This window comes from Electrophorus electricus, chromosome 4 (assembly GCF_041902795.1).
Source record: "Electrophorus electricus isolate QZ-2024a chromosome 4, ASM4190279v1, whole genome shotgun sequence".
In the NCBI taxonomy this organism is placed as follows: Eukaryota; Metazoa; Chordata; class Actinopteri; order Gymnotiformes; family Gymnotidae; genus Electrophorus; species Electrophorus electricus.
Window position 1 is genome coordinate 5,160,725 of NC_137500.1, and position 25,200 is coordinate 5,185,924.

The window sequence follows — 25,200 nt, forward strand, 5'->3', positions numbered from 1 at the left end:
CAGATACATGCAAAGCAAATCAAGGATTCTGTTTTGCAGAAATTCAGGTTGTATTAGAGAACCTCAATTCACCACGAAACAAGTAATAATTAACAACTTTATTCTTGGGTCAGAGTAAAAATCCCTTTACATTGCGGTACACCCCCCATGCTATGGCTGAAATGAACATGAACTTTAGCCTACTGTGGATGTAAATAAATAGCGGGGAAAAAAAGATATATAAATGTTCAAGACATGTTAGTAACAGTATATGCCATAGATCTTTCACCATTTGGAGACTTCTGCTACCAGCATGCAGTGCCCACGTTCCCTGTCTAAAAAGTAAAGGCAGCTGAAAAATCTGTAAAACAATAAGAGCTGATCATGGAGCAGCAAGACCTGCCTTTTGTTAAACAGACAGGGCAAATAATTTACTGGCTTTTAATGACAGCTTGGGAAAAAAACAAAAAAACAAAAAAAAAAAAACATCTCTACAAACAATGACAATTTCATGAAAATATGGCTTACATAACACCAATTAAACAGTAAAGCTGAATGCATTAAATGCTTTCATCATAACATTATTGAGTTTCTGGTAAGGTTAAAGCAGATATTTCACTATAGCCTATCTATTAGTGGATTAGGTAGTATGCAACCCTTCAAGAGCTGGTATCAGTTTTATATGCAGTATATTTTTTCAGAAGACTCTACTCCATCTCTACAGACATGGTAAATAGACATTAAGTTGTAAAAAGGCTGGCATATAAGATTTTGTTTAAAAAAACAAAACATGGCCATATTTTGACTATATTATTATAAATAGCACATGTCCAGACAACTACTCTGTAAAATTAGCCATGCTTGAAGTATAATAAGCCCTCAAAATTCAGAAACTGACACAAAGAGGATAATTGCAAATGTACATTTCCAATCTCCCACAATTCAAAACAATGCTTTTCTCTACAAGAAGCTATCTGCACTTTAATATGTTATGGCATTGAACAGTATACCAAGTTTCCCATTAGTAAAATAAGTTTTTCAATCATCAAACGAGACATTTAAAAACAGTACTACTACTAATAAATAAATGTTATTGCTGAAATGCTAAAATTCAAGACACGTACACCAGACAACCTGATTTGCAGTTGGGTATAACAGAAACATTTAGCCAATATTAAAAGATTTTGATCATCTGGCATTGTCATGTCATGTAGTGTGTCAGTGTAATATATTAGTCCATTTGAAGACCATAATACATAAAGTAAATCCAACACTGCACTAAGAATTTTTTGGTATTTTACATACAAATAACTTTTTTGCAGGGTGAAATTTCTTCAATACATAACTGATAAGGTGTGATACTGAACAGCCAGATGAGATGTTTTTTTTTCCAGTACCAAAAGCTGTGAGAATACATCACAGATTATACATTTCAGTCCCAGAAAGTTGCAATTAAACAAAAAATGGGACTGTAATTCTTTAACATGCTTCCTTACAAAAAGCAACCCTGAATATAGGACCAAAGGCGGCTAAACATCAAGCCACAAGTTAAGCCAATGGGAACATAGGGAAGTAGTAATGCCAATATATCCTTCTGAGAACCTTCTACTTTTAATTTAATTTAAGCACATGGAAAAAGTTTTACACTCAAGTTGTTCTTTTATGAAGCCCATGGTAACTTGTAGCAAAATACCTATTTGACAATGATAACATTTTGTGGCTTTAAACTTTTTCACATCTGCTTCTATATATTGACTGCATGGATTGCAATGTATAGTGTTTGTATATACAGTGAATGTCTGTCTTATTGAACTGTCTTACCATAAGATGCGAGAGGTAGAACTGTTCGCAAGCTTGAGGTAATTGATTATTGATAATGGTTAAATATGTGCATGATACATACAGCATATAAATAAACTTAAAGAAACTAACATTTAACAACCTCTTAAAATTTAGTATGCTGTAGGTTATTTTTAAATATTTAACCATTATCAATACTTTGACACCATTTCATCTGGCTGCAGTGTCAGCATCCCAATTGAAAATGTTACCAGCTAGGTTAAAGGTATCTTAATCAAATGTAAGGGAGACCTCAAGTTCAAAGAATAGACTTCACATGAGCAGTAGTAACACCACATGAAAGTAAACATTTCATTTTAAGTGGGACTGTGAAAAGGTCTTGAGTAACACAAAGGTCTTGAGTAACAGGTGTAGACAAAACTTGTGAACATACATTCTGAACAGATAAGTCAAACATAATATCCAGTCAAATGTCACCAGGTGAGCATGCTATTAAAACTATGCAGTAATGCAGTAACGAACTAAAGTTAACAGCCTTCTGAGTGGCACAAATCTTTACATTACACACCCCACCTATACATTACATTCACTTACTACACACTGGTAATTAGTGTAGTTTCTGAGCATACAAAAACACTAATACTCTCTTAAAACAGCAGATTAATGCCTCAACATATAATTTGGACATGTACATGTCTGAAATAAAGCATAACTAGTGTTCAGTTTATTAGTTACACCTGCCTTACAGCTGAAGTCGTCTTGTACCTTATGTTATTAAATTGCAACTATTTTACCTGTTCATTTATGTTTATGTTTGTGTATATGAATATACACAAACACTAATAAAATACACATAAATACTCTACATGCAAACATTTACAAATACAAATGTATCTAAAACAAAGTTTGCATTTTATGTACACTACCCCTTAGGTAAGCTTTGTCCAAGGGCTGTGTGTACATACAATTAAAGGAGAGCTCTTTTTTGATAGAGAGATGTTTTATTTTTCATCCTCTCAATGCATCATTTATTTACTGACATGTTTGTAAATGTTTGCATACACCCATGGCATTATTAGATACATTTAAAACATGTACTTCTGCTAAACAGGTCTTTATGGAAGAGGCCAGTGCAAACACAATGACAACATCTGAGCACAGTAAGACAGTCTACCATGTGTCAACTAACTTCTGGACAGTAGAGCCACAAAATGCATGGGTAACTTACAACTGACTGCTGATCATATAGCCTGTTAAGGACAGCTATAAAGTAGGTGTAAAGTGGCCACCGAGAGCCTATTAATTGATGTGATGCAAACGCACCAGGCATAGTGCATATAGGTAACTATGAAGTGGTCAAATTCAGCTTCATGTTTGAGACAGTAGTTTTTTCCTCTCTTTTTTAAGGGGCAACACTAAGCATGGAAAATAATGCTAATTCTGTCAACACAGGTTTACCTCAGTGTTTATGACATTAGCTCATACTGATGGGCAATGTTTCCTTAAACTATCTATTGCACAATAATGGACTGTAGTAGTTTGGACAATTTATGGAAATCCAACACCAAACTAGGTGTTATTTGAACTGAAAGTTTAATTACACTGACTACCTAACTAAAGTGAAACATTTGTATAGAAAAATAGAGTAAAAAGCTGCAACTAAGACCCAAACTGGATATTCTGGTGCTAAATTGGGAAAGATGATAATTCCATGATGAGTACTCACAGTATGTGGGCATATGTACACTGTTGCTTTACAACTAACAGATCATCTCAAGCTCTGTACTAAAGGGAAAGAAGGTTTAGAGAGGAAAAAAAATATCCATCAAATATTTCCATGTGGGTTAATATTTCAAAAGACAAACATTTAGATTTCCACTCCAAGAAGACATGGAAAATAAATTGCATTTATATCCACTTTTCAAGAGGTACACACCAGTGCTGGTGACAAATATACAGCTAGTAAATTCTTCTTCAGTCCTGTTGTCAAAAGTAGTAGCCAAAAAGTAAATACCCAAGAGTTGAATCTTCCTGTGGATGTAGTTCTCACTGCACTATGCAGCTACTTTGTTGTCCTTCTGGGAAAAGTCAAAAAGAGAGAGTAAGAGCAAGTCTGATGACATTTAACTAAAACTAAACACAGACAAAACCCAATACCCAAAATATATATATATTTTTTTCTCTGCATCATTAGATAATACACTATTGGCTTTATTCCATTAAATAAGAAAAAAAACAAAAAACATTACCCTGTATTCAAAATCTGCGAACTCCCGTCCTCCGTGGCCTCTGAAAGCCCCTCTGTAACTGCTGCCACCTGGATGTGCAGCTCCAAATGATCCCCGACCAGCCCCACGACCACGCCCCCCACGGAAACCTGCACCCCCACGGCTCCGGAAGCCACTGCGCCCTCTGCTGTGGCGCAATGGGATGCCAAACGTCTCTGCATTCATCCGCCTCTCCTCTGCCCAGGTCTGCCTCCTCTCCCTGGAAAATATTCACCGCCATTCATATTACAACAGAAATAAGTGGGTCACAGGTCTGCAAGGGCATGACCTCCCAGTCCTACCACTGCATTACAAAGCCACACACATCTGCATTTATAGGGCTACATGTCAACAGCTAAAGTAGATAGCAGGTACACTTTGTAATTATAAGACTAAGAAGTTTAACCAGCATCTTGTGTAACCCCTTGTATGCAAGGAAATAACAGGGGGCGTAAACAAAGAAAAACAAAAACAAAAGGAGTACCAACCTAGTGTCATCACAGGAGATATTGTCAAAAAAGGACTTGGACTTGTCATAGTAGCAGTTGGGTCCTAGCGGGTCCTCATCATCAGCATTCCCCTCACTGTTCTGAGTCTCCACCCCAGAGTCACCCTTATCCTCCCCATTCAGAGCCTTCTCTGGTTTTTCATCTAAATACACACAAACAACCAAATTTGAAAGTATTATTGAAATGTTAAGGCTCACACAGTATACTGCTATATCATGATATGAAACCAATCTGGCTAAAGGAACCACAAATACCCCTTTACCAATATGTACTTGTTTAATTATTCACCATTTACATTTTTGGTTTCAAAGCCTCACCAATAGTAAAATTTAACAACTCATTGCAAGTTTTTACAAGTTCCTTTGCACATTCTTTACAGAAAACAACTGCTGATTTTTTGTTAAATTATGTCAGGTTATGACATGAATAAGTGTTGCTAAAAGCACCAAACAGCCTCTGGGTGTAATCTGACTTGGGCTTTCGTTTATATAGCTAAAACATGAAACATTATGTTTGTATGTGCTTAAAAGAACACTGCCTGTAAATCACTGATGAGAAAAATTAATCATTGCTAATTAACCTGTTAAACTGCCCCCTAAAATTATGAGGAAAAACAAAACAAAAACAAAAAAAAAAACTCCACACCTGTTCCTAGCCTGAAATACCACAGAATCACTGCTCAGTTTTAACAGAAAGATAGGAATTATGCTAAACTTCAGAGAGGAATCTACTCTGCGCTTGTGGAATCCTGGCCACAAAATCCAGTTTGGATCAAATGCTAAAACTACACCACAATAACAACGTATTTTTGATCCGGTTGTCATAAAACCATAAACTAATACTGTTCCATGGAATCAGCACATAAAACACATCTAAATTCCTCTAAACTTCTAAAGTGCACTAACTGATATGTAGTGTAATTATTTAAACTGACAATTTTATTTGGCATTTGTATTACACAGGTACACAATATTGGGCACTGTAGTCCAACATAAACCTTGGCTGTAAATCCGCACCATCCTTACCTTTTAGTTTGAGCTTGTTCTGGAACTCCCTGTCAATCTCCTCCTTGTTGAATTGGGCATTGGCACTCTCAAAGTCAAAGTCTTTTTCAAACTTCATCTGTCCATCTCTCTTCACAGGGAAACGCCCTCTCCCACGATGCCCTCCTCCACGACTACGGCGTGATGCTGGTGGGCCAGCACCTGCACAACAGAGAGAGACCTGAATTAAAAAACACTCTCTCCCCTCTCCTTCAGGACAATCTACAGATGCTAAACAGCCATGAGAGACAAAATAAGTGCTAGCTTGTCATAGAGGTAAAACATTAACTCAATCATGTAATTGCTTAGCAAACATTAAATACACAAACAAGTTATTTGGACATGCTTATGTTGTATAATTGGTAATCAAACGCAAAAAAGGAAAAAGATGGTATAAAATACATCATGCCATGATATATATGCTGATATTTATACAGACAAAGAGCTGATGATATGCAGGCAAACAGCTGATCTGGAACCTACTTCATGGTCAACTAATTTACTACATATTCAGAGATTAGTTCAACATCCCACACAATATATAAAATACAAGTAAGGCTCCTTTCACATAAACCCAGTAACATCAACCATTAGGAAATTTCCTGAAAAGGAAAGCAACATCCTAGCCACCGATCTGCACCGCTACTTGAGGTTTTGTGGAACATCTGATAATTCTTCAGTTCAGATAGGTCTGTTAAATCAATGTATTGGTCCAAAGCTAAGCCACATGTTCTGATATTCAGTGTCTGAATGCACCCAGTTGCTTAGGCCTAATACTTTAGGCTCCGTTTTAGAAATCAACTGTTAACTTATAAATCAGACTTAAAGTATGGACTGACTGCAGAGTCAGAGGAAGTACATTCAAAACAAGTGCTTAGGCAAGCCATTTCGTGACCCTTAAGCTATCCATTAAAATAGAGATCACTTAGATTACTACATCTTTATGTACTTATTGATACTGTGCTGAATATAAGACAATAAAACGTAAAGAATTTAGGTGTAAAAATAACAGGGAATTTGGCAGATGTGTCAAAGGTTTCTTTATATTTCCATGGATGTTAGACACTTAGACACACTATTTGTGAAATGGGCTTAAGCTAGAAAAGCTGGACATGAGAAGCAGACAGATCCATGAAGGCTTAAAACAAAATGTCACATGCAACAGCAGAAGCGAGTGGAAAAGTCATTATAGCAAATAACCTGCTTGCCGCTTAGAGACATCCTTATTTTCACCTCTGGACTGATCAGAGTCTGCTCGCGGAGCCGTTTTTAGCACCTCAGCACCTGAGACAGTATACAAAATATGCAGTCTCCACCCTCCCTGAACAAGCTCAAGTTTTGTTGGCCAACTGCTTGGTGTTTTCTGTAGATCAGCTACTTGAGCATAGTGGAATATTACATCTATAATGAAGGTCATGATAACTTGAAAAAACCCAAGTTATCAAAAACAAAACAGTTTACCCTCACCTGCTGAGTGCAAGCCTGAGTGAACTACATTAGCTCCATCTCCAGCAGCATGCCTGAGTCCTGACCGTAGCCTAGGCCAGCCCTCACCCCTCCTCTGCTCTGAAATATCCACGGCCTTCTGGCTGCCACTCGCTGCAAGGCGAGCAGCTACAGGGCTCTTGTGGCCCATGGGTGCACTCGTGGCACTGCTGACTGTTGGGGCTGGTGGTGCTGCTGGATCCAGGGATGGGCTCTTATGCAGAGGCTCCAGTGGAGGACTGCTGCCACCTACAGGTGAGGACAGAGCCTTTAGAGATGCAGAGGTGTACAACAGAACAGTACCATTACGCATAGAAATTTAAGGTGATGCAGGCACCCGGAAGTAAAGGACTGGAATTAGTTGGGAGGAAATTTGTTATGCATTTATTACTCATTCAAGCAGTACAAAAAAACAAAAAAACAAACAGCATGCAAAAATGTGACACTTCAACCTGATAACATAACTGATGCATCTTAAACCACTTATATTCAAAGACAATATAAGAAACAACAGTTGGCATTTCAACGGGTCATATGAACTACAAACAAGCAGAACTTCCCAATATCAGAAACCGATGCCAGGATTACACTCCCAAAATCTTTAACTTTATTCCAGCCGAGATCCTGCATTGTGTGGAGCCCAGCATTATCATTACATTTACATTGATGGCATTTAGCTGACACTTTTATCCAAACCGACTTACAATTATGACTGAGCACAACTTGAGCAATGATCAATCCAATAAAGAGGCTACCGAGATGGCACAAGGACACAAAACTAAAACTGGGATAAGAAAGGGTGCCTACAATCCAGGCTAAGAGCCAGCCCACACAAACCCTGCCTGGTCTCTTCCACACCAACTCCTGGTGATGCATCAACAAGTTGGGCGAAATAAGACTCAGGATAACATTGCACAAGACGGACTGTAGTGTGATTATTATTACAAAGATTTGGCTGGTAGGTACCATCCCTAACAAGCCTATTGATCTAGCGGGACACTGTTTAAAAAAAAAAAAAAGTAAAAAAAGTAGTGTCCCTGCTAAATAGGAAACACACACACTACCATGTTAGTCTTTTATTTTTTTTATTCATCCTGATTTAACTGTTATTTCACCCATGAGTGTGTATCCAGATCTCTCAATCTCCCCCTCTCTCTATGCTCCTGTTCAGAGACGGTGCATCTCTGTATAGTTATGAGGGAAAAAACCTGCCACATGGCATGATGGAAATAAACTTCATTCACTAAAAGTGGGTGGTGCTAGCCTTAACTGCATGCTTGTGAAATTTAGGTGGGTTACATTATAATGATGAATACCACTGTGCTTGTAAATTGAAAGCACATGCCAGTTGTTCCTAATTAGCTTACCAATCCCCATAAAAGGCCATGAGACTGCAGGGCTGTATGCACACATGGAAAAAGGTTTGCTTAATGCTTAAATGTGCCCAAATGTACACAAATGTGTGCAGATTCTGTTCTTACCAAAAAAGACATTTTAAACAAGAAACATTGGTGAATTTCAGAATGTTGTGTAAACTGTGCAAGTGGGTTTTAAGAAGAAATGTCTTCTTATGAACAGGATATGAATGAGGCCCCAGCAATGCCTGTTTCTCAAATATATAATACCTGGCAGTAAAATACAGGCTCTTATTTCTGCAAAGGGAGTTTCATCTGTCATCATAATCCCAGCCGTTTACAGCCCTGGAGGAACTGTATGATGCTATAAACAGTCAGCTGAACACACATTCAGTGGGAGTGGTGATTGTAGCTGGAGACTAAATCACATTAAAGAAATGTGATTTAAACTGCATTAAAGAAGCTAAGCAAACGTGCATAGAAGTGCATTTTGAAAGCAATAACACCCACAGCAGTGGAGAGATGACGACACTGCACTCCCTGGCATCCTCAAACCAGTTCTTTGCAGATTTTGATTATTTTAAAAAATTATTTTAAAAAAAAAAGCAGTTAGAGTTCACATGACATTGCCCAAAGGGGAGCAAGCTCTCATCCTACAGCGGCACCAGGTAAGGTTTACTTTGATGAAAACAGACATTTCAAAAGCAGCGAGACCAGTTAGGGTTTTAGTTCCCATACTGAAGTCATGCCGATCAACTGGCCGTGATCTTCACCAACATTTTTAATCTCGTTTTACAGCAAGATACAATCCCCCCCAACCATGTCACAAATCTATGACCATTGTTCTTGTGCACAAAAAAAGTCATTTTCTTACTTATCAAACAGAACTACAGATGATGCAATTAATTTTTCAGACTAGCCTGTCCCATCTGGACCATCTAATATATATTTAGAACATTATTCATCCATTTTAGTTCTGCATTTAATACAATAATACCATATAAACTTGTACTGAACCTCAACATGAGACTAGGAACCTAACCTTGCTCATGCATTATGGATTTCCTCACCAACAGACCTCAAAATGCAAGCTTAAAACAGACTAAGATTTCTGCTCAGCACCAATTAAACTTCTACCAGAACAATCATAAAGACCTAGTATGGGTGGTAAAAACAGCACAGAGGATCATGGTAACTGACTTCCAAGCTTTTAACACTTGATGCCATCAGTCAACATAAGAAAGCTAGCAACAACAGCAGGGATCCAACCATGGACACAGTCTCTGACCTCTTTTCACCAGGGAAAAGATTCAGGACCATTCAATTCTGCATCAATAGACTGAGAAACAGCTTCTACCCAAGAGTTGAGTGCGATAACTCAAGTAAGGAGTAAGTCCAGGGTATTCAGTGTAGAACGCCAGGTGGAGGACACTCAGAACTGCAGTGAAAGACCCACATTGTAGTATCAAAACATAGCCTCCATTACACCCCTTCCCTCCGACACCTTCCACAGTTGTTACAACACACCAGGCAGCTTTGATATAAAGACATGGGCATCATCACTGTATGTAAAATGGGCACTCAATATCAAAATTATGTTTTGAATTCTCTTATTTCCTGCTTGGTCTTTTGTTCATCAAATAATTCAGCCACTACCAAATTGCATACAAATCCAATTAAGCATTCTATTTCTTGATTCTCCCATTAAGGATTTTTTTACTCTGAATTAAACACTCCTTATAAATATCAGGATTTATTATCCCTTAAATCCAAAACAGGTCAAATCCAACCCATCTTTGTCTGGTCCTTATGGAACCATTTACCTTCTGGCATGAGTGTATTCAGAGAGTAAGTGTCATTGCTGAAAGCAGAATCAATTGCACTGTTCTGAGACAGGGCTGCAACCATGTCTGTGTCACTCCCAAAGGAGACCAATGAGTTTCCTGTGAGGAAAGGAAAAGCATTTGTGTATTACAAAAAATAACCAAAGAATATCTAGTATTGGTAATTGATCAAGAGCATGAGAACGTTTGACCCAGTCCATGTGTCACTTGTTCTATATGAAGATGACATAGTGGAACTTCTTTTAACATTCCGGCCAAAAATGTACTGCTACTTCATGTCTAACATGGCATGCTGCACCTCCACATTTGTTGTAATGGGTCACTGAAACAACAAGGCATACAAAGGAAGAGTACGACATGAAATAAAAGTTAGATTTAAAAAAATAAAGACTGAAAAGTAGTTATTCCACATACACATGCATGCATGCATGCATGCATGCATGCACAAAAAAAATGTTTTACTGATTTATGATCCCTACAACTGTAGATTTATTCTAATTTTCTGGTAACTGAATATAGGCTATAAACAGTGTGGCATTCAACCTGTATGATTTATCACCGTTTTGCTTTTTTCCAATACTAATATACAAATCATAGGAGTAGCTGGCCCATTTCAGTGTTAATATAAATAAAAGCAACCCAACTGCTAAACGTCTTGCCTCATGATTTAATTGGTTTATTTTGATAATAATGGGTATTCCACACACACACACTTGTATATTCTATACCTTGACATTCCAGATTTGTAATACATTTAATGTTTGCGTTTAAAACAATAGGCCAGGCCAGTATAAATCAGGAAGTAAATAACAGCACCAAGGGTCTGTAAAATTAGTTTACTTTAAAGTTAAAGAAATCAGGCTGCAAAACAAACGGGTTACAGTGTAACAGAAATTAGACCTACATAACTATGTATTTTCAGTGCAACCTAATTTAGCTTATGAGATCATCCTTCATTTACACAGTTTGTATAATCATCTAATTGAGCTTGAAAGCAATTTCCCATACATAACACAAGCATTAATTAAATTTTATCTAACAAAGTTTTTTTTAAATCCAAAATCGATTTTGGTCAATTTGACCTATACCAGCTAGGATATACTGATGCTCATGATTTAATATGGAAATGTACACCTTATACTAGAGGAAACACTTACCACCAACACCCCCATATGAGGGTGAAACCAGTGGGCTGGCAGTGAACTGGGTATATGAGGACACTGGAGCCTGTTTGAACAGTCCATATGAATTTCCACACTGGAATGATGCTGGCACTGCAGATCCCATTGAAGACTGAGCAGAAACATACAGTCAGAGTCAAAATATGTCAAGATACTTTATCATGTAATCTTTGCCCTATATGAGTTTAATTTGAAGTTAAATGGGAAACGTGTATGGAGACCTTGTTCATGTCCATTCTGATATTACTATTCTACTGAAATTTAAAGCATTAAAACAAGCTTGTGAAACAATTACTGAACAATTACCTGAACAATGGCAGGATCCTGAGGCAAAGTAGGTTTGGGAGGTTCACAAACTGTCAGGTCTTTAATATCACTGCCTCTGAAGATGATGTACTCATATGTTTCATCCCTGGGCAGGATAGGCCTGTCAGTAGGGCGATCTTCAGTTCCAAAGGAGCGCACTAAGGAGGAAATTTATTGATCAAGAACCAAATACACTTCAACAAATACCCATCTACACACCACATAACACTTCAAAAGCTATTTTAGAAATATACCAATTCACACATTATAGCTGTAGTATTTGCCTTTCGACTTTGAGTTACAGAGGTACAAATGCTAGCTAAAACTGAGTGACACCGTTGATTGTGCTGGTGTTGTAATCACGGTATTAAATTTAGCTGTCTGACGTAGTCGATACGAGTTATAAACAAACTTGATAAACAAGCTAGAAAGCCAGCTAACCAGACAGTTTATTGGACAATTATTTATGGTCGCTAGCTAGTGATCGTAAAGGGATACTCCGCTTAACAGACTAACAGTTGGCTGTCTAACAGTGCTCAAGCTTTTCTTGCCTAACATATCTAACCTAGGTGAGCTAAGGTAGCTATCTAGACATATAGTATAGCTATCTAGTTGGCAAGCTACCTTGCTACTTGGCTAGGGTTAGCTTTTTAGACAGTTGTCATATATTTAACTGCATATTGGCGATCTAGATGCAAATCCAATAACATTAAATCTAGCTTCCCCTGTTTAGCTAGCAAACATATTAGCCAACTACGTTAAAACACATCAACGGCAGTTATCTGGCTAAAGTGCTCAGCATGCTAGCCAGCTACAACCAACACACTTCTAGCCAGGCTAAATTGCTAGAAGTTCAGTTATGTTCCAGTCCCCAGACACAGTCAAATGAGTCGGACGCAGGCATGCAATAGTGTACAAGCTGTTGGTGGTCCGGCTAACGGCACGACACCGCACCTTTGGCGAGGGCAACGGTGGAGTTCTCGGTGTCGATGGTGTAGAGGATCCCCTCATAACGAATCTCGGCCTTGGAAATGAGGCTGATTTTGCTTCCGATATACGGGGTCCCACCGCTCATGATGATTTAGACGCCTTCGAGTTTAAAGTTAAAGTAATTTCGAATTTAAAGTCCCCTGTAGTCCCACTTCAGTTCAATGAATATTTTGAATTTCGACACAGGCACTAGGACGCCTCTTTAGTTTGGCTGCTGCAATATGGCCGCCCTCATTTTCGTGGCATAAGAAGGAAGTGACGTCGAGAGTTGGGGGAGGCATAAACTGCTAAACATCTTCCTTGTCTTCACGTTTGGTCAAGTGTTGTGTATGACAGTTAATGTCAATAAATTGTATTTGTAAACCAGCAAAAGTCTGATAGCTGCCTTTAGGGACAACTGCCCCATTATTAGACTAGGTAGAGCCAACAGAACTAAAGCCCTGGCCCAAAAGTTCACATTTGTCTCGGCACGATAAACAATTGCGACATTGTGAACAAACATGATCTGGTTATCTACAGATCAAACATGATTTACAGTTATAATGTTTAAAATACCCAGCAATACATTTGATGGTTCACTATTGACTTCTTACATTTGATGCTCCACCATTGCTGACCACTTGCTTTAATACAGAGAGAAGGTAACTGGTTACTGCCCCCCTCGGCAGCAGAACACATATGGAGAAGGTTCTTGGTACTAAACAGTTTTATTGTGGACAACTGCCAAAAAGACGTACAAATCACCATCAGCCACCTAAAGACTTTTTTTTTTTATCAGCAAACAATTTATATATAAAAAAAAAAATCCAATTTGAGCAGAAATTTGCCTTAGGATCCTTATTGCACTTGCAGTTTAGCAAACAACTCCAGCTACTTTTGCCGCCGCGTTAGCTTCAGTTTGTCGGATGTTTATATGATATAGTGAAGTACAATAAACATTTCATAACTTTTTTTTTAATTTGAAAAAAATGCATCTAGTTTAAGCAAACACTTAATTTAAAGTGTGACCCTTCTTTTTTAAAGTCTTCTGCAAGTCACCTTAGCATGCTGGATGTTGGTTTCTGGGCAAGATCTTGACTGATGGCAACCCATTTTTGCCCAATCAGTGTTTGGAGTTGATCACAGTTTGTGTTTGTCCACCCTCTTTTTGAGGACTGACCACAGCTTCTCAATGGGATTGAGATCTGGGGAGTTGCCTGGCCATAGACCCAAAATGTCAATGTTTTGTTCACCGAGCCACTTGGTTATCACTTTTGCCTTGCGACATGGTGCTCCATTATGCTGGAAAAAGCATTGTTCATCACCAAATTGCTCCTGGATTGTTGGGAGAAGTTGCTGTTCGAAGACGTTTTGATACCATTTCTTATTCAAGGCAGTGTTCTTAGGCATAACTTTGTCCAATCCCTATACTTCCTGACATTCTGCAGTCTGTCCTTGATGTGTTTCTTGAAGAGAAGTTGCTTCTTTGCTGCCCTTCTTGATGCCAAGCCATCCTTCAAAAGCTTTTGCCTCACTGTGCGTGCAGATACACTCACACCTGCCTTCTGCCATTTCTGAGCAACCTCTGCACTAGTGGTTCATCCTCTTCCGGACATGGTCCTGCCACTTGCTTGACTTTCTTGGGCACCCTGAAGCCTTCTTCACTGCAATTGAACCTCTCTCCTTGAAGTTCTTCATGATTTGATAAACAGTTGATTTAGGTGCTTGCTTACAAACAGCAATGTCCTTGCCTTTGAAGCCCTTTTGATGCAATACACTGCTGACTGTATGTGTTTCCTTGGAGGCAACCATGGTTAACAGAAGAAAATTTCCAGCACCACCACCCTTTAGAAGAGCAGACTGGTTGCTTTAAATCATCCTGACAGAGTGATATCAACTGCCTTTTCCTCGTTAATGCTTTCTCCTGAGCTAACGAGAAGATCACTGAAATGATGTTAGTGGCAGGGCTGAAATGCAGTGGCTGGGATGCACTAATTTTTGTGATCGAGTTAATTTTCATGGCAAGGAATGACTTTGCAATTAATTGCAATCCATCTGATCACTCTTCACAATCTAGAGTTGATGCAAATTGCCACCATAAAAACTGAAGCAGCAAACTTTGTGAAAACCAAAATTTGTGCTAGTCTCAAAACTTTTGGCCACGACTGTAGATGTGTCAACTGTGGGAGTGTCAGTGAACAAAAACGTATGGTATTATTTTCATGCCAAAAGCAGAGGCCGCAAAAACAAATGGCTAAAAAACGTGAATGTAACATTCCGCACGCAAAACAGGGTGAAAAATACAATTTACGATTTACCATTTTGCGTTTGTAAATGTGAGACCCGTCACATTTACACCCGCGAGCACAGAAAGAAGAAGTATATGGGCATTTATCATAATTTCGTGCAAAACGTCTTTTTTCATTCCTGAATATTTTTTCCCTTCTCGATTTGATCGCTGTCCTCGAAACAAGTACATTTCCTTTTGCTCCTTTTTGCGAGTTTTAACATAGGGGTGGTTTTGTATGGTGGCGGGGAAGACCCATTGCGTTGCAAATGAAAAAACGTGCTGCAACCACACAAAAATATATTTATCAAAATGACAACACATGCACCACATTCCAGAAACAGTGCAAATTCAGATAACACATACAACTTCAGAAACTCTGCAAATTCAGTCACAACACAACGGAACAGTTGTTTCCGGAGTACACGAAAGGGGGATGGACAACCAAGGAGCTAGTGACAAGAAACTTATATTTGCGAATATCATGGTTTCGTCATTGTTATAGGGTACAGAATGAACAAACGGCGCATTCTTGCGTTTGCTGCTGCCAGGCTGTAAAGAACGCAGCATTAAAGAGCGCTGATAAAACATAAAATATTAACCTGACACTGCCAGTATTAAACTAGCTTGCTACATTCAGTGTGTTATTTTACAATCCATTTCAACCTAAAGAGATTATGTATAATACAACTAAGTTCCTGTCTATATACCTACATTTAAAGTGTCATTGATTGCAAAGCATATTCTGCATCAGCCTAACAAATGATAAAACCGTGGTAATCGCAAATATTTGTCATTTTTGTTTTTTTTACCAGCTACTCAGTTACTAATCCCCTCTGCCGTGTCCTCCGGAAACACTTCCATTGTGTTATGGGCGGATTTGCAGTATTTCTAAAGTTGCATGTTTTTTGGAATTGCACCACATTTCTAAAATGTAGAGCATTTTTCAGTTTTGACAGTTTGATTTACAACAGTGTCCATGTCAAAAGGATAAAGGAAGCTCAGGATATAATAAAAAACAAAAACACAGTTTAAGCAGTAAACTGGTCTCACGAGTCACAAAAGCCACAACAAAATAGCACAGGTGTCGAAGGGGGAGACCGGAGAGCCAGATTGGCACCAGGGATGGAGAGAGTCCTGGGAACAGAGGGAAAATTCTGCACCAGACCCGGGTTCAAAACAAACAATACTCACACAACACACACACATGAATACAGGGTGTAATATGTGAGTCAGGTTAATGTTTTACCAAAGGTTTTCCTTTTGGAAACTGAAGAAAATGTTTGTTTAATTATGTTCATAAAGGTATATCATATTCCATCAATTTTCATGCAACAAGAGATGACCAGACAGTCAGCCAATCAAAATGTAGTTATGGAAAACAGTAGTAACTAATCCAATCTCAGTATAAAATTGCCATTCCTAGGTCCCACCCAACACTGTCAAAAAATATAGACTATTAAACCAGCGCAAACAGGTGCTTAAAAGCGAGCAGAAAGAGCATTCAAGAATTTACCTAACTGTCCTCAAGGGCGGATTTCCCCACGCAAGCAGTTCTCCTCACACACGAGAGTGAATTTCTCCGTGTGAGGAATAATTTTCCTCACTCATATATATTGACATTATTTTGATTCCATACTATCAATTTGACAGAACTATAGGGACATAAAGCATTTGACACAAACAGCTTAAAACCTTTTAAACCTACTCTGAAAGCTGAGGTTTTGAGGTTTACCACTGCAGTATTCTTTTATGAGAAAGCTTGAGCTAACACAAAGCCCAAGTAATACAGGACTAATATTTCCTCTGCAATGATCAAGGATTACAGTGCAAATTGGAAATCCTAGGTGTACATAATGAGTAACTGTAATGGTGAGTGGTAAGGAGGCAGATGCATGTGCGGAGAAGAGTGAGATTTATTAGGGGCAAATCCAATTTCAGATTCGTTAGAGCAGTCCAGGGTCATTTTACCGGTACAGAGATTATGGGGATGCACGATAAAGAAACAAAAGCACACGAAGGCAAACAAGGGAAACAGGCTATAGCATAGGCTAGGATCAACAGTCAGAGCAGGATACACCGAGTACAAATTTATGGGCACAGACTTTCAAACATCCAAACATTCAGTGAACCAAACAATGAACAGCCAAGACACAGGGCACACGACAGGGTTTAAACACGTCAACTTAAACTAGAAACGGGGGGCGGAGAAAACGAAACTATGGAATGGAACTAAAATACACAAGACAGAGAAAACATGGAAGCTGAGAGGGGCTAACCATGACAGTAACACTCATGACCATTTTAAAGCCTTATAAAACTTCAGTTAAAAGCATTAAGTAACCATATTTAAGAGATGGATAGTGTCAACACACTAGGAAATGGTAAATTGGTGAATATTTCTGTCCTAGTAGCTGAAGCTCTTTATATTTTAGAGCATCAAACACAGCAAAATCCCAAGTATTGAACTTATACAATGTTTGTGTCCAACTAGACTTAAAATAACAATGAAGGTGTAAATGTAACCCTGGCCAATTTCCTCTTTAAGATGCAAAGTTTGTTTGGAGTTGCTCTGTTCTATATAAAAAGGTGCACACTGTACATTAAAGAAAAGGTGAAGATAATCTACTGATTACTCATGAGAAATAATTCATTATGTTAGCCTACTAATCCCAGTCAATGTTCCCATTGATTTGTACAATGTATAATGGAGTTATTTTTAACCCCTGTCTGAAATGTATTTTAAAGTTCTGTGTTTTTGATTGGTAACAAATTAGTAAAACTAGCACCTATGTAACATTGTGATGCACATTGCAGTACTTTCCCAAATAAACAGAGGGTGGCAGGAGAGTCTTTGATAAACAGTGAGCTGCTCCAGGGGGAAAAAAAACAGGCAAATACTTTAACAGCTGGTGGGAAAAATGTGAATTCCTTCCTATTCCTGCCTGAAAAGCTACGCACACTGTGCTCCTTAATTACTGTCTGTTATTTTCTGCCTCATTAACACAGTCTCGGAAATCTGTTCAGGGGAAGTCTATATTTAACCCAAAAGAAGATGATCAGCTAAAGACATCACAGATGCATACCTGCAGTCCTTATATAATCATCTGTCTCTCAGAGGTTTAGAATTTTTTCCCACACCTAAAAATACATTTTGTTATTTCTGTAAATATAAAGGAATGTGGGGAAATTTCAAATGCAACACACAGACCAATTTCTAGATAGAGTTAGACCTAGATTACCATATTAATCGAGATCAATTACACAATAAAATAAGAACATAAAATTGTAAATAATACAGTTTATTTAAAAATTACATTTCATAATGTGATTTAAATTGACATTGAAGTTTCATATGAGAACAATTTATAGTCTTATGTTGACCTCATTTTATGATTCTCTGGTCAGTGACAAAATATTTACAAATATAGGCTACTAGTTTTTCGTACTTTACAACAGATATAAATAATTATAAAATCTGTAACATTTATCTAAATACGTCGAGCACATTTATATATTGTACAGCCAGTCATGGTTGTAGACACTGGCAAGTGTTATTCTTCTTGGATCATGCAACAATATTCATATAAAAATATTTAAAAGATTTATTATCAGCTATTAAGGTTTGTTCTGTAGTGTACTTTTGTAATACCCCCAGCATGCACCCAAGTGAATTACTTTTACTCACAGTTTAGAAATTCTTTACATATTATAAGATCTTATACAAGTAAATCACATCTTGGAGCAAAAGGTTGTTAAAAGAACAAACACTTAAACCTAAAGTAAAGGCATATAATTAATCCATCAATAGAGTGATATATTAAGGCAAAATCCATTACTATTCAAAAAGGTATATTACTTTTCAAAAACTTGCACATGCAAACATGATGCAGATAATACTAATCAAATCTCTATAATGAAAAGAAGTGAACAACAGCTGTTTGAGATTTTCAGAATATATCCTATTTACAATTATTACATTGAATAACCATCAAATTCATATTTAAAAGGTAAATATAGTGTTGTAGCCTATGAAATGACCGAATAAAAAGAGGTCAGACTACTGTTTTGTGCTCAGGGAACAAAAGTATGACAATACACTTTGTATTAATTTCAGGAGTAGGGAGAACATACAGTGCTGAACTTAACTAATTCAAATCATCAACAGTGTCAAACTAACAATTGCTATGCTGTATTTAACAAAGCTACAATTATCAGCAAAGAACATTTCTTCTTACCTCAGAAAACATTCTACACGGTCTACTACGAGTGATCAAATAAATAGCCACATCCTCTCATGTAATAGTCCACATCTGTAAGAAAATATGGACACTAAATACTATGGACACTACTAAATCTATTACCATTTTTGTTTTTATTACTTTGTTATATATGGATTGCCTTATCGCAGTTCTGCCTTAAATTCTCTTTTCACTTCATATACATAGTTGTACCTTATGCATCTGTGAGAGCCAGCTAGTAGGTTTTCTTAGTCAAAGAAAGCACATTAATAATTTTGGTCTAAGTAATTAGAACAGCCACATGGTAAATGTTGGCATTGCATTAATTCAGAATTCATTCAGTTATAATGTACAGTTTTGTCCACTGGACTTTGCAAAGAACAAGCTTGATGACAGAACAGGAAATAATCCAATTCCAGTACATTGTGTTTTAAACTTTCATGCATACTTCATGTATGTTTTATAATGTATGTGTTTCAGCATGAGTGGATGAAAGTTAAGGTGATATCCTGTCATGCTAAATAAATGAAGTCCAGTGTTTCATGGCTTTACATGGGTTAAAGGTTGCTGGAGCAGATTCCAGCGGTCCAAAACTGTCTAAACAATGCAAATATGATTTAATGTAGTTCTCTAGACCTCTTGCAAAACTGTCCTTTATTTTCCCATTTTCTTAAAAACACACTGACATGCTCTAATTTCCATTTTAGTGAACTCATGGGATAAGCATAGTATCTGTGCAAAATGTTCTAATATATGTGAATGATGAACAACAAACCAAATGATACTTATGAAAAAAGAAAGAGCAAGCGAAGAAGTTTACCAGTTATGCTTCATTTATACGCCAGTGCTTCCTGATTTCACTGACAAGTGCAGTACTCTGTGTCTTACTAGGTTCTCGTTCAAAAGCTCCTCTTACATATGGATCTCACTGTAAATGTGTAAGTATTTCAAATAATCTACTTCAAAAGTGCATGTAATGAAATGCTGCTGTAGCTACAGTAAAAAAAACAAAAAAACAAACAAACCTGAATATCATTAAATCATTAATTTGTTGATTTGTTGTTAGTGTGTGAAAGCAACTGTAGATATGTACATGTAGACAGCAGTATTTGTGTTTGTAAGACTTGTACTTCTTGTACATACAGATGTGCAAGCAGCTTCAGATTAGTATTTAAGAATATGGCTTGTTTTAGCCCCTGTAAAACTTGGAAAGAATCACAATGAGGCAGCAGGCTAAAACAATCTGAAATGTTTCATAGGTCAAACATCTTTGCTGTACTCTGCATCTTAGAGACCTGCTCTGTCTGCTGTTGTTACACAACCCATTGTTGTTGAACATTACAGAGCTTTAATAATTAATATCTGAGGTACAAAACTATCTTCTTGTGTAGATGAAGAAAGCTCACACTTTAGCATGTAGACAGAAAAAAAAGTATATAATGAGGATGGATATCACTCAATTGGATATGCATGAAAAACATTCTAATCATTCAGTTTAAAATTTTGAAAGTTCTGAAAATTTCCCGACCAGCAACATTAATACCTGTATGAGTCCACTGAAGAGCACTGCCAGCTACAGACTGAAGTCAAGCAAAACCCTGCCATCTCCTTCAGACACAGCTACTGTATGACACAGAATGTAGAAACCTCAATGCATAACCCCAGTGGACCATTTATGATGCAGACAGAGAGTGAAGTGTATGAACAAGAGCTCTCATGATCTTACTTAGATCTGGGTCTGCAGTGGATGTGCTGAGTGTGCTACTGTTGACTGTGGTTTGGAGGAGTGAGAAGGAGCTGTCGGGTTCGGCTTGATGCCTCTGGTTCTCATGTAATGCAGAAACTGGTCCGGGATTTCAGCCAGGACCTCCTTGGCCAAGCGGGCCATGCTAAGAATGTGGTTCCCCCTAGGGTCAATGTAGTCTCGGAACGGTACAAACTAAAAAAGAGACATACAGACAAACAGATACTTAGACAGTAGAGAGAAAGAGATAGAGAGAGAGAGAAAGAAAACTCACCTGTACAATATCTCTCTCTGCAAATCTTCCTCTGGATGAGACCCTGACTTCATCCCCATCCAATTCAATCATTTCTAATGTACAAATAAAAAAGAAAAATTCAGTGAAACACTCATTCTCACGGATCCTGACTATTGCACTCTTACCAGTGCTAGTGTGCTGAGTGCATTCATTTATGTGACTGCAGACTACTGGAGGAGCATCTTACTGCTTCACAGATGTGTCTCATAGGAGAAAGTGAGATGTGACTAAAAACAAACAAAAATGATACCTTTAATAATGTATGGAAAAATACTCCAACTCATGGCTGAATGATGTTAAAGAATGAGGTTACACAAAGAAACAAATACCATTATACATGAAAAAGTAGTAAGAGAATGAACAGTAATTAATCGAAAAATGCAAATGGCATAAATGTGGTAGCAGGTGAAAAAACAGAAGGAATGTGTATTGGGCAAGGCAATGGATGATTAGGGAGGAAAACAAGCCCCTTTTTACATATTCAAAACAGAAGACATGTTGGGTTGATCTGGCCAGCTTCAGAGGAGCATGCATGAGGCAGTTTTGCTCTTTGACTGTAGGCCAAAGTCTCTGAACATGCTGAGTCTCTGTGGGACTGGCCTAATAACACGCACACATGGCCACATGCCCATATATATAAAAGGCCAATTAGACTGCTATTCATACTTGACTTCATTCATACTCACACACATGCGGCATTAAATTTCTCTCATAGAATATTAATCTCTTTCACATGATGTCCTACTCTCTCACATACTGAGTGTATGCATGAAAGTTTGACAGGGTGTCATACATGGATATACAATCATCCAAACACTGCCTCACACACACACACACACACACACACACACACACACACACACTATAAAACCCTTTATGTTCATTATCAAAATCAATTTGCACACTATATAACTAAAGAGAGTAAAACAGTTTGATTGTAAATTCATGAGTTTGACAGTTTCACACAAATTTCCACCTGGCATACATAAAGTCCAAGGCACTCAAGTTTGGGTGGCTGTCTAACCTACATGGGTGCATGGAAAACACACAGCCATGACTTTATAACTAGTGTGAAAAATGAAAATCTTAAGCCAGAACATAGCCTCAAGTCAGGGCAGCATTAAGAATCCACCAGGGCCAGAGCCTCGGCTAAAGCTGTAGCCTATGCAACGTAGCTCATGCAAATTAAAAAAAAGAGCTAACTTTTGAAAAAAAACCCCAGCAGATTTGGAAGCTTTGGAGTCTGAAAAGGAAGCAGCTGCTGTTTAGGTAAAAGTTGACATCTTGGAAGCAGCTGCGCAAAATTTAAGAAGCACTGTCCAAACACAAGTGTTTCAATGGAGAACAGAAACGTTTGTGCAGTGCCAATCATCGCTCACTATTCAAGCTTCTGTCATCACTGCGCAGCAGAATCTTACAACCTGAAAAATGTGAAAAATCCCATGCTGCATAGATCACCTTTGGTTACAGAGAAAAGGCCCATGCACAACATCTTCACACACTCAGTGAATGAGCACACACATGCAACTGATCACATACTTCAAAACAGGGCTGCCACAGAGATTTAAGCCACGGAAGCCCTCATTCCTCACTGCGACAATGGGCTTGGAGCTCACAGGTAATGAAAAGTTGGTCCTTCTCTTAAAGTGGTTTGGTGAAGAGACATCTGAGCATGTTAAACGAATCTGTGCTGGCAGTGTAACATGATGGATACCTTCCTGGACCTAGTTACATTGATATTCCCTCCACAATAAGGCCTATAATGGAGAAATTACCTGCAGTCTTACAGGAACATTGGCTCCTCACTGGTTCCCAGAACAAAGAACACCACAACAATATATAATGGGAACATATTGTAAAGTGTGAAAACACTCACAAGAGCTCTCATGCCCTGGCTGTGTGAAGGAATAAATGCAGTCCACACTGAAATATGGCAAAGCAAATACAGTTTAATGATTCACAAGGTCTCCAACATTACAAACCTTGCCTACCTGGGGAGACAGTAAAAGGTGCAAAGGCAGTATCAGAAAGAAAAAAAAAAACTCAGCCTTAATTCCTCTGGCCTATAAAGTATTGTTATCAACCTAACAAAACACAAGGAGTGGTACCCACCTATTCACCTGATGCGTGTAGACATACCAACTCCTCCATAGTGAAATGCACCAGCACATCCAGACTAAACTACTCTACAGCTGTTCCTCAGAGTAAATACTTGAAACATGCACAGGAATAATTCTCATGTCTTTAAGACAAAGGCAAAAGAGAAGAGAAAAAGAGAAAGAGCGAGAGACAACACTACTCATCAGCGTGAAATGATGAATACTCTAGTAGGGCTCACAGCCTTCATCTATTACTTGACAAAAGAGACAGACTTAAGGAAATGAAGAGAGATTACAAGCTTCCAGGGGTCATTACTCCTGCAGAATGGGTGAATGAAGCTATTTTTCAGAGAGGTCTACACCCCCTTTTCTTCACGGCAATCATCCTCTGCACCTGTGGAGACAAACTCACCAGCGCCCACATGCTGCTGCATGTAAGAATCTTGTCAAGAAGCAGCCTGTCTTGTAGTCAAAATGAAATGACTCCAAGACACAGTTGGTTCGAGACTGCTGCATCTGTGCATAAGGCAACTGCAACTGTTGACACATGTCCAACAAGTACAGGAGAGATTGAAACGAAAGACGGCGATCCTGTTATATAGTGCCCGTTCACAAGAAAACTCAGACTCTGTTTAAATATAGGGCCTTTAGAATGAAAACAATGCTATAATTAAAAAAAAAAAAACATCCTGGAAGAACACCAATGATGATTTATGTGCTGTACTCCAAAACTGCTAGGGAACGCTGAGCACTGAGACACTGAGTGTGAAAGACGTTGTCCTGCAATGCATCCACTTCACCTTCTCCTTCGTCACCTATACCAGATGCAGCTGCGGAGCCCCAAGGCAACACTCTGTTCGAGGTCACATTGCAGTGCACCAAAGTCTGTGGTAGGCAGACTCACTCTCTCCTGTTTAAAGGTGTGCTTGTTGTGGGTCTTCCATCAGGGCCAACCGGATCACTCCATCAAGATGTACATTATACATGAGGATCAGAGGAACTGCTCTCTGGCTCAATCTGAATTTTTCCACCTATTTGGATTGAAGGCAGCCTCTCACCATATCTGATGAAGTGCCAAGATGAGACAGTGATGGCTGGAAGGAAAACAATGGGCTTTCAAATTGAAGCACATGTGCATGTATCTCCCACCAGTCATCAAGAGCAATGAAATAATGACCCATAAATCTGAAATACCAACACCAGACATCACTCTCTTAAACAGATTACATTCCTGACACTGAGAAGATGATTATGCAAGGGAAAGACATGATATGAGTGTATAAGGTGATTAAGCAAGTCAATGGGCCCCACAATGCACCGTTTGGTCAGCATCTAGACTTAGGCTGGGTGAAGAGTGCATTGACCACACTCACAGGCCATCTCTTCAGAACTCCATATCCTACTGAATGCATCGCTCCTCATTCTTTGCTATAATTGCATCAATTATACAAAAGAAAAAAGTTAAAGTGGGTAGCACAGTTATGCCCACAGAGCTGTCTTCAGCTGCACAAATGCCAGCCGAGGACACACTCAGGCTTGGAGTAGCGGATCTTACAGAAAATGACACGTGTTGTCATAGAGAGTGAAATCTTTAAAAAGCATATGGAGAAAAAAGTCCATCAGGAAGAAGTGGCTCCTTTGTCATTCAGGTCATAAGAACATAAAATAAGCATCATCTTGCCTCAATTTTTTAAGATGCACTCTAAGCAAAAACCCTGAGATTAGGTTTTTCCTCTTTTGCTCCTTGCCTCCATGCTGGTTCTTTCACATTATCGAGGTGCACCATCTCCAAAAGC

General features: G+C 38.4%; 2 protein-coding genes across 9 annotated transcripts in view; both read right to left on the bottom strand.

The window, feature by feature from the left end:
* Positions 1-83: 83 nt before the first annotated feature.
* Positions 84-12,995, bottom strand: lsm14aa (LSM14A mRNA processing body assembly factor a). 4 transcript variants are annotated; one of them, XM_081711917.1, is made up of 10 exons: positions 12,724-12,995; positions 11,770-11,927; positions 11,440-11,575; positions 10,262-10,381; positions 7,066-7,332; positions 6,799-6,882; positions 5,581-5,760; positions 4,535-4,697; positions 4,029-4,266; positions 84-3,854 (listed from the first exon to the last, which is right to left on the bottom strand). In XM_081711917.1, the coding sequence occupies exons 1-10, from the start codon at positions 12,842-12,844 to the stop codon at positions 3,834-3,836; spliced, it is 1,488 nt and encodes a 495-aa protein (XP_081568043.1). In that variant the 5' UTR covers positions 12,845-12,995; the 3' UTR covers positions 84-3,833. The 4 variants fall into 4 exon arrangements, with proteins under 4 accessions (XP_081568043.1, XP_081568042.1, XP_026859038.2 ...); XM_081711916.1 differs by having other exon boundaries at positions 84-3,857; XM_027003237.3 differs by lacking the exon at positions 10,262-10,381 and having other exon boundaries at positions 84-3,857.
* Positions 12,996-18,311: 5,316 nt separating this feature from the next.
* The window catches only part of cpne8 (copine VIII), a 34,769-nt gene continuing 27,880 nt past the window's right edge, over positions 18,312-25,200 (bottom strand). Inside the window, exons 19-22 of one of the 5 annotated variants that reach the window (XR_014123088.1) lie at positions 21,285-21,358; positions 20,993-21,205; positions 20,810-20,889; positions 18,312-20,673 (exon numbers count right to left, since the gene is read on the bottom strand). Coding sequence is in view for 3 of the 5 variants with exons in the window: in XM_081711929.1 (XP_081568055.1) it covers positions 20,993-21,205; positions 21,285-21,358 (287 nt within the window). In the remaining 2 variants the exon portion in view is untranslated. Of the gene's footprint in view, positions 21,206-21,284; positions 21,359-25,200 lie in introns of all 5 variants that reach the window. The other 4 variants (XM_081711929.1, XM_081711928.1, XM_081711930.1 and 1 more) reach the window with 4 other exon arrangements.

What these genes read in the sequence shown, in the direction of transcription:
- lsm14aa (XM_081711916.1), bottom strand. Translation starts at nt 12,844, where the DNA reads ATGAGCGGTGGGACCCCGTATATCGGAAGCAAAATCAGCCTCATTTCC. An exon ending in CACCGTTGCCCTCGCCAAAG is followed by an intron (nt 11,928 to 12,723) that starts GTGCGGTGTCGT and finishes TTTCCTCCTTAG; the next exon opens with TGCGCTCCTTTGGAACTGAA. An exon ending in GAACAAGCTCAAACTAAAAG is followed by an intron (nt 4,698 to 5,580) that starts GTAAGGATGGTG and finishes GTGTGTATTTAG; the next exon opens with ATGAAAAACCAGAGAAGGCT.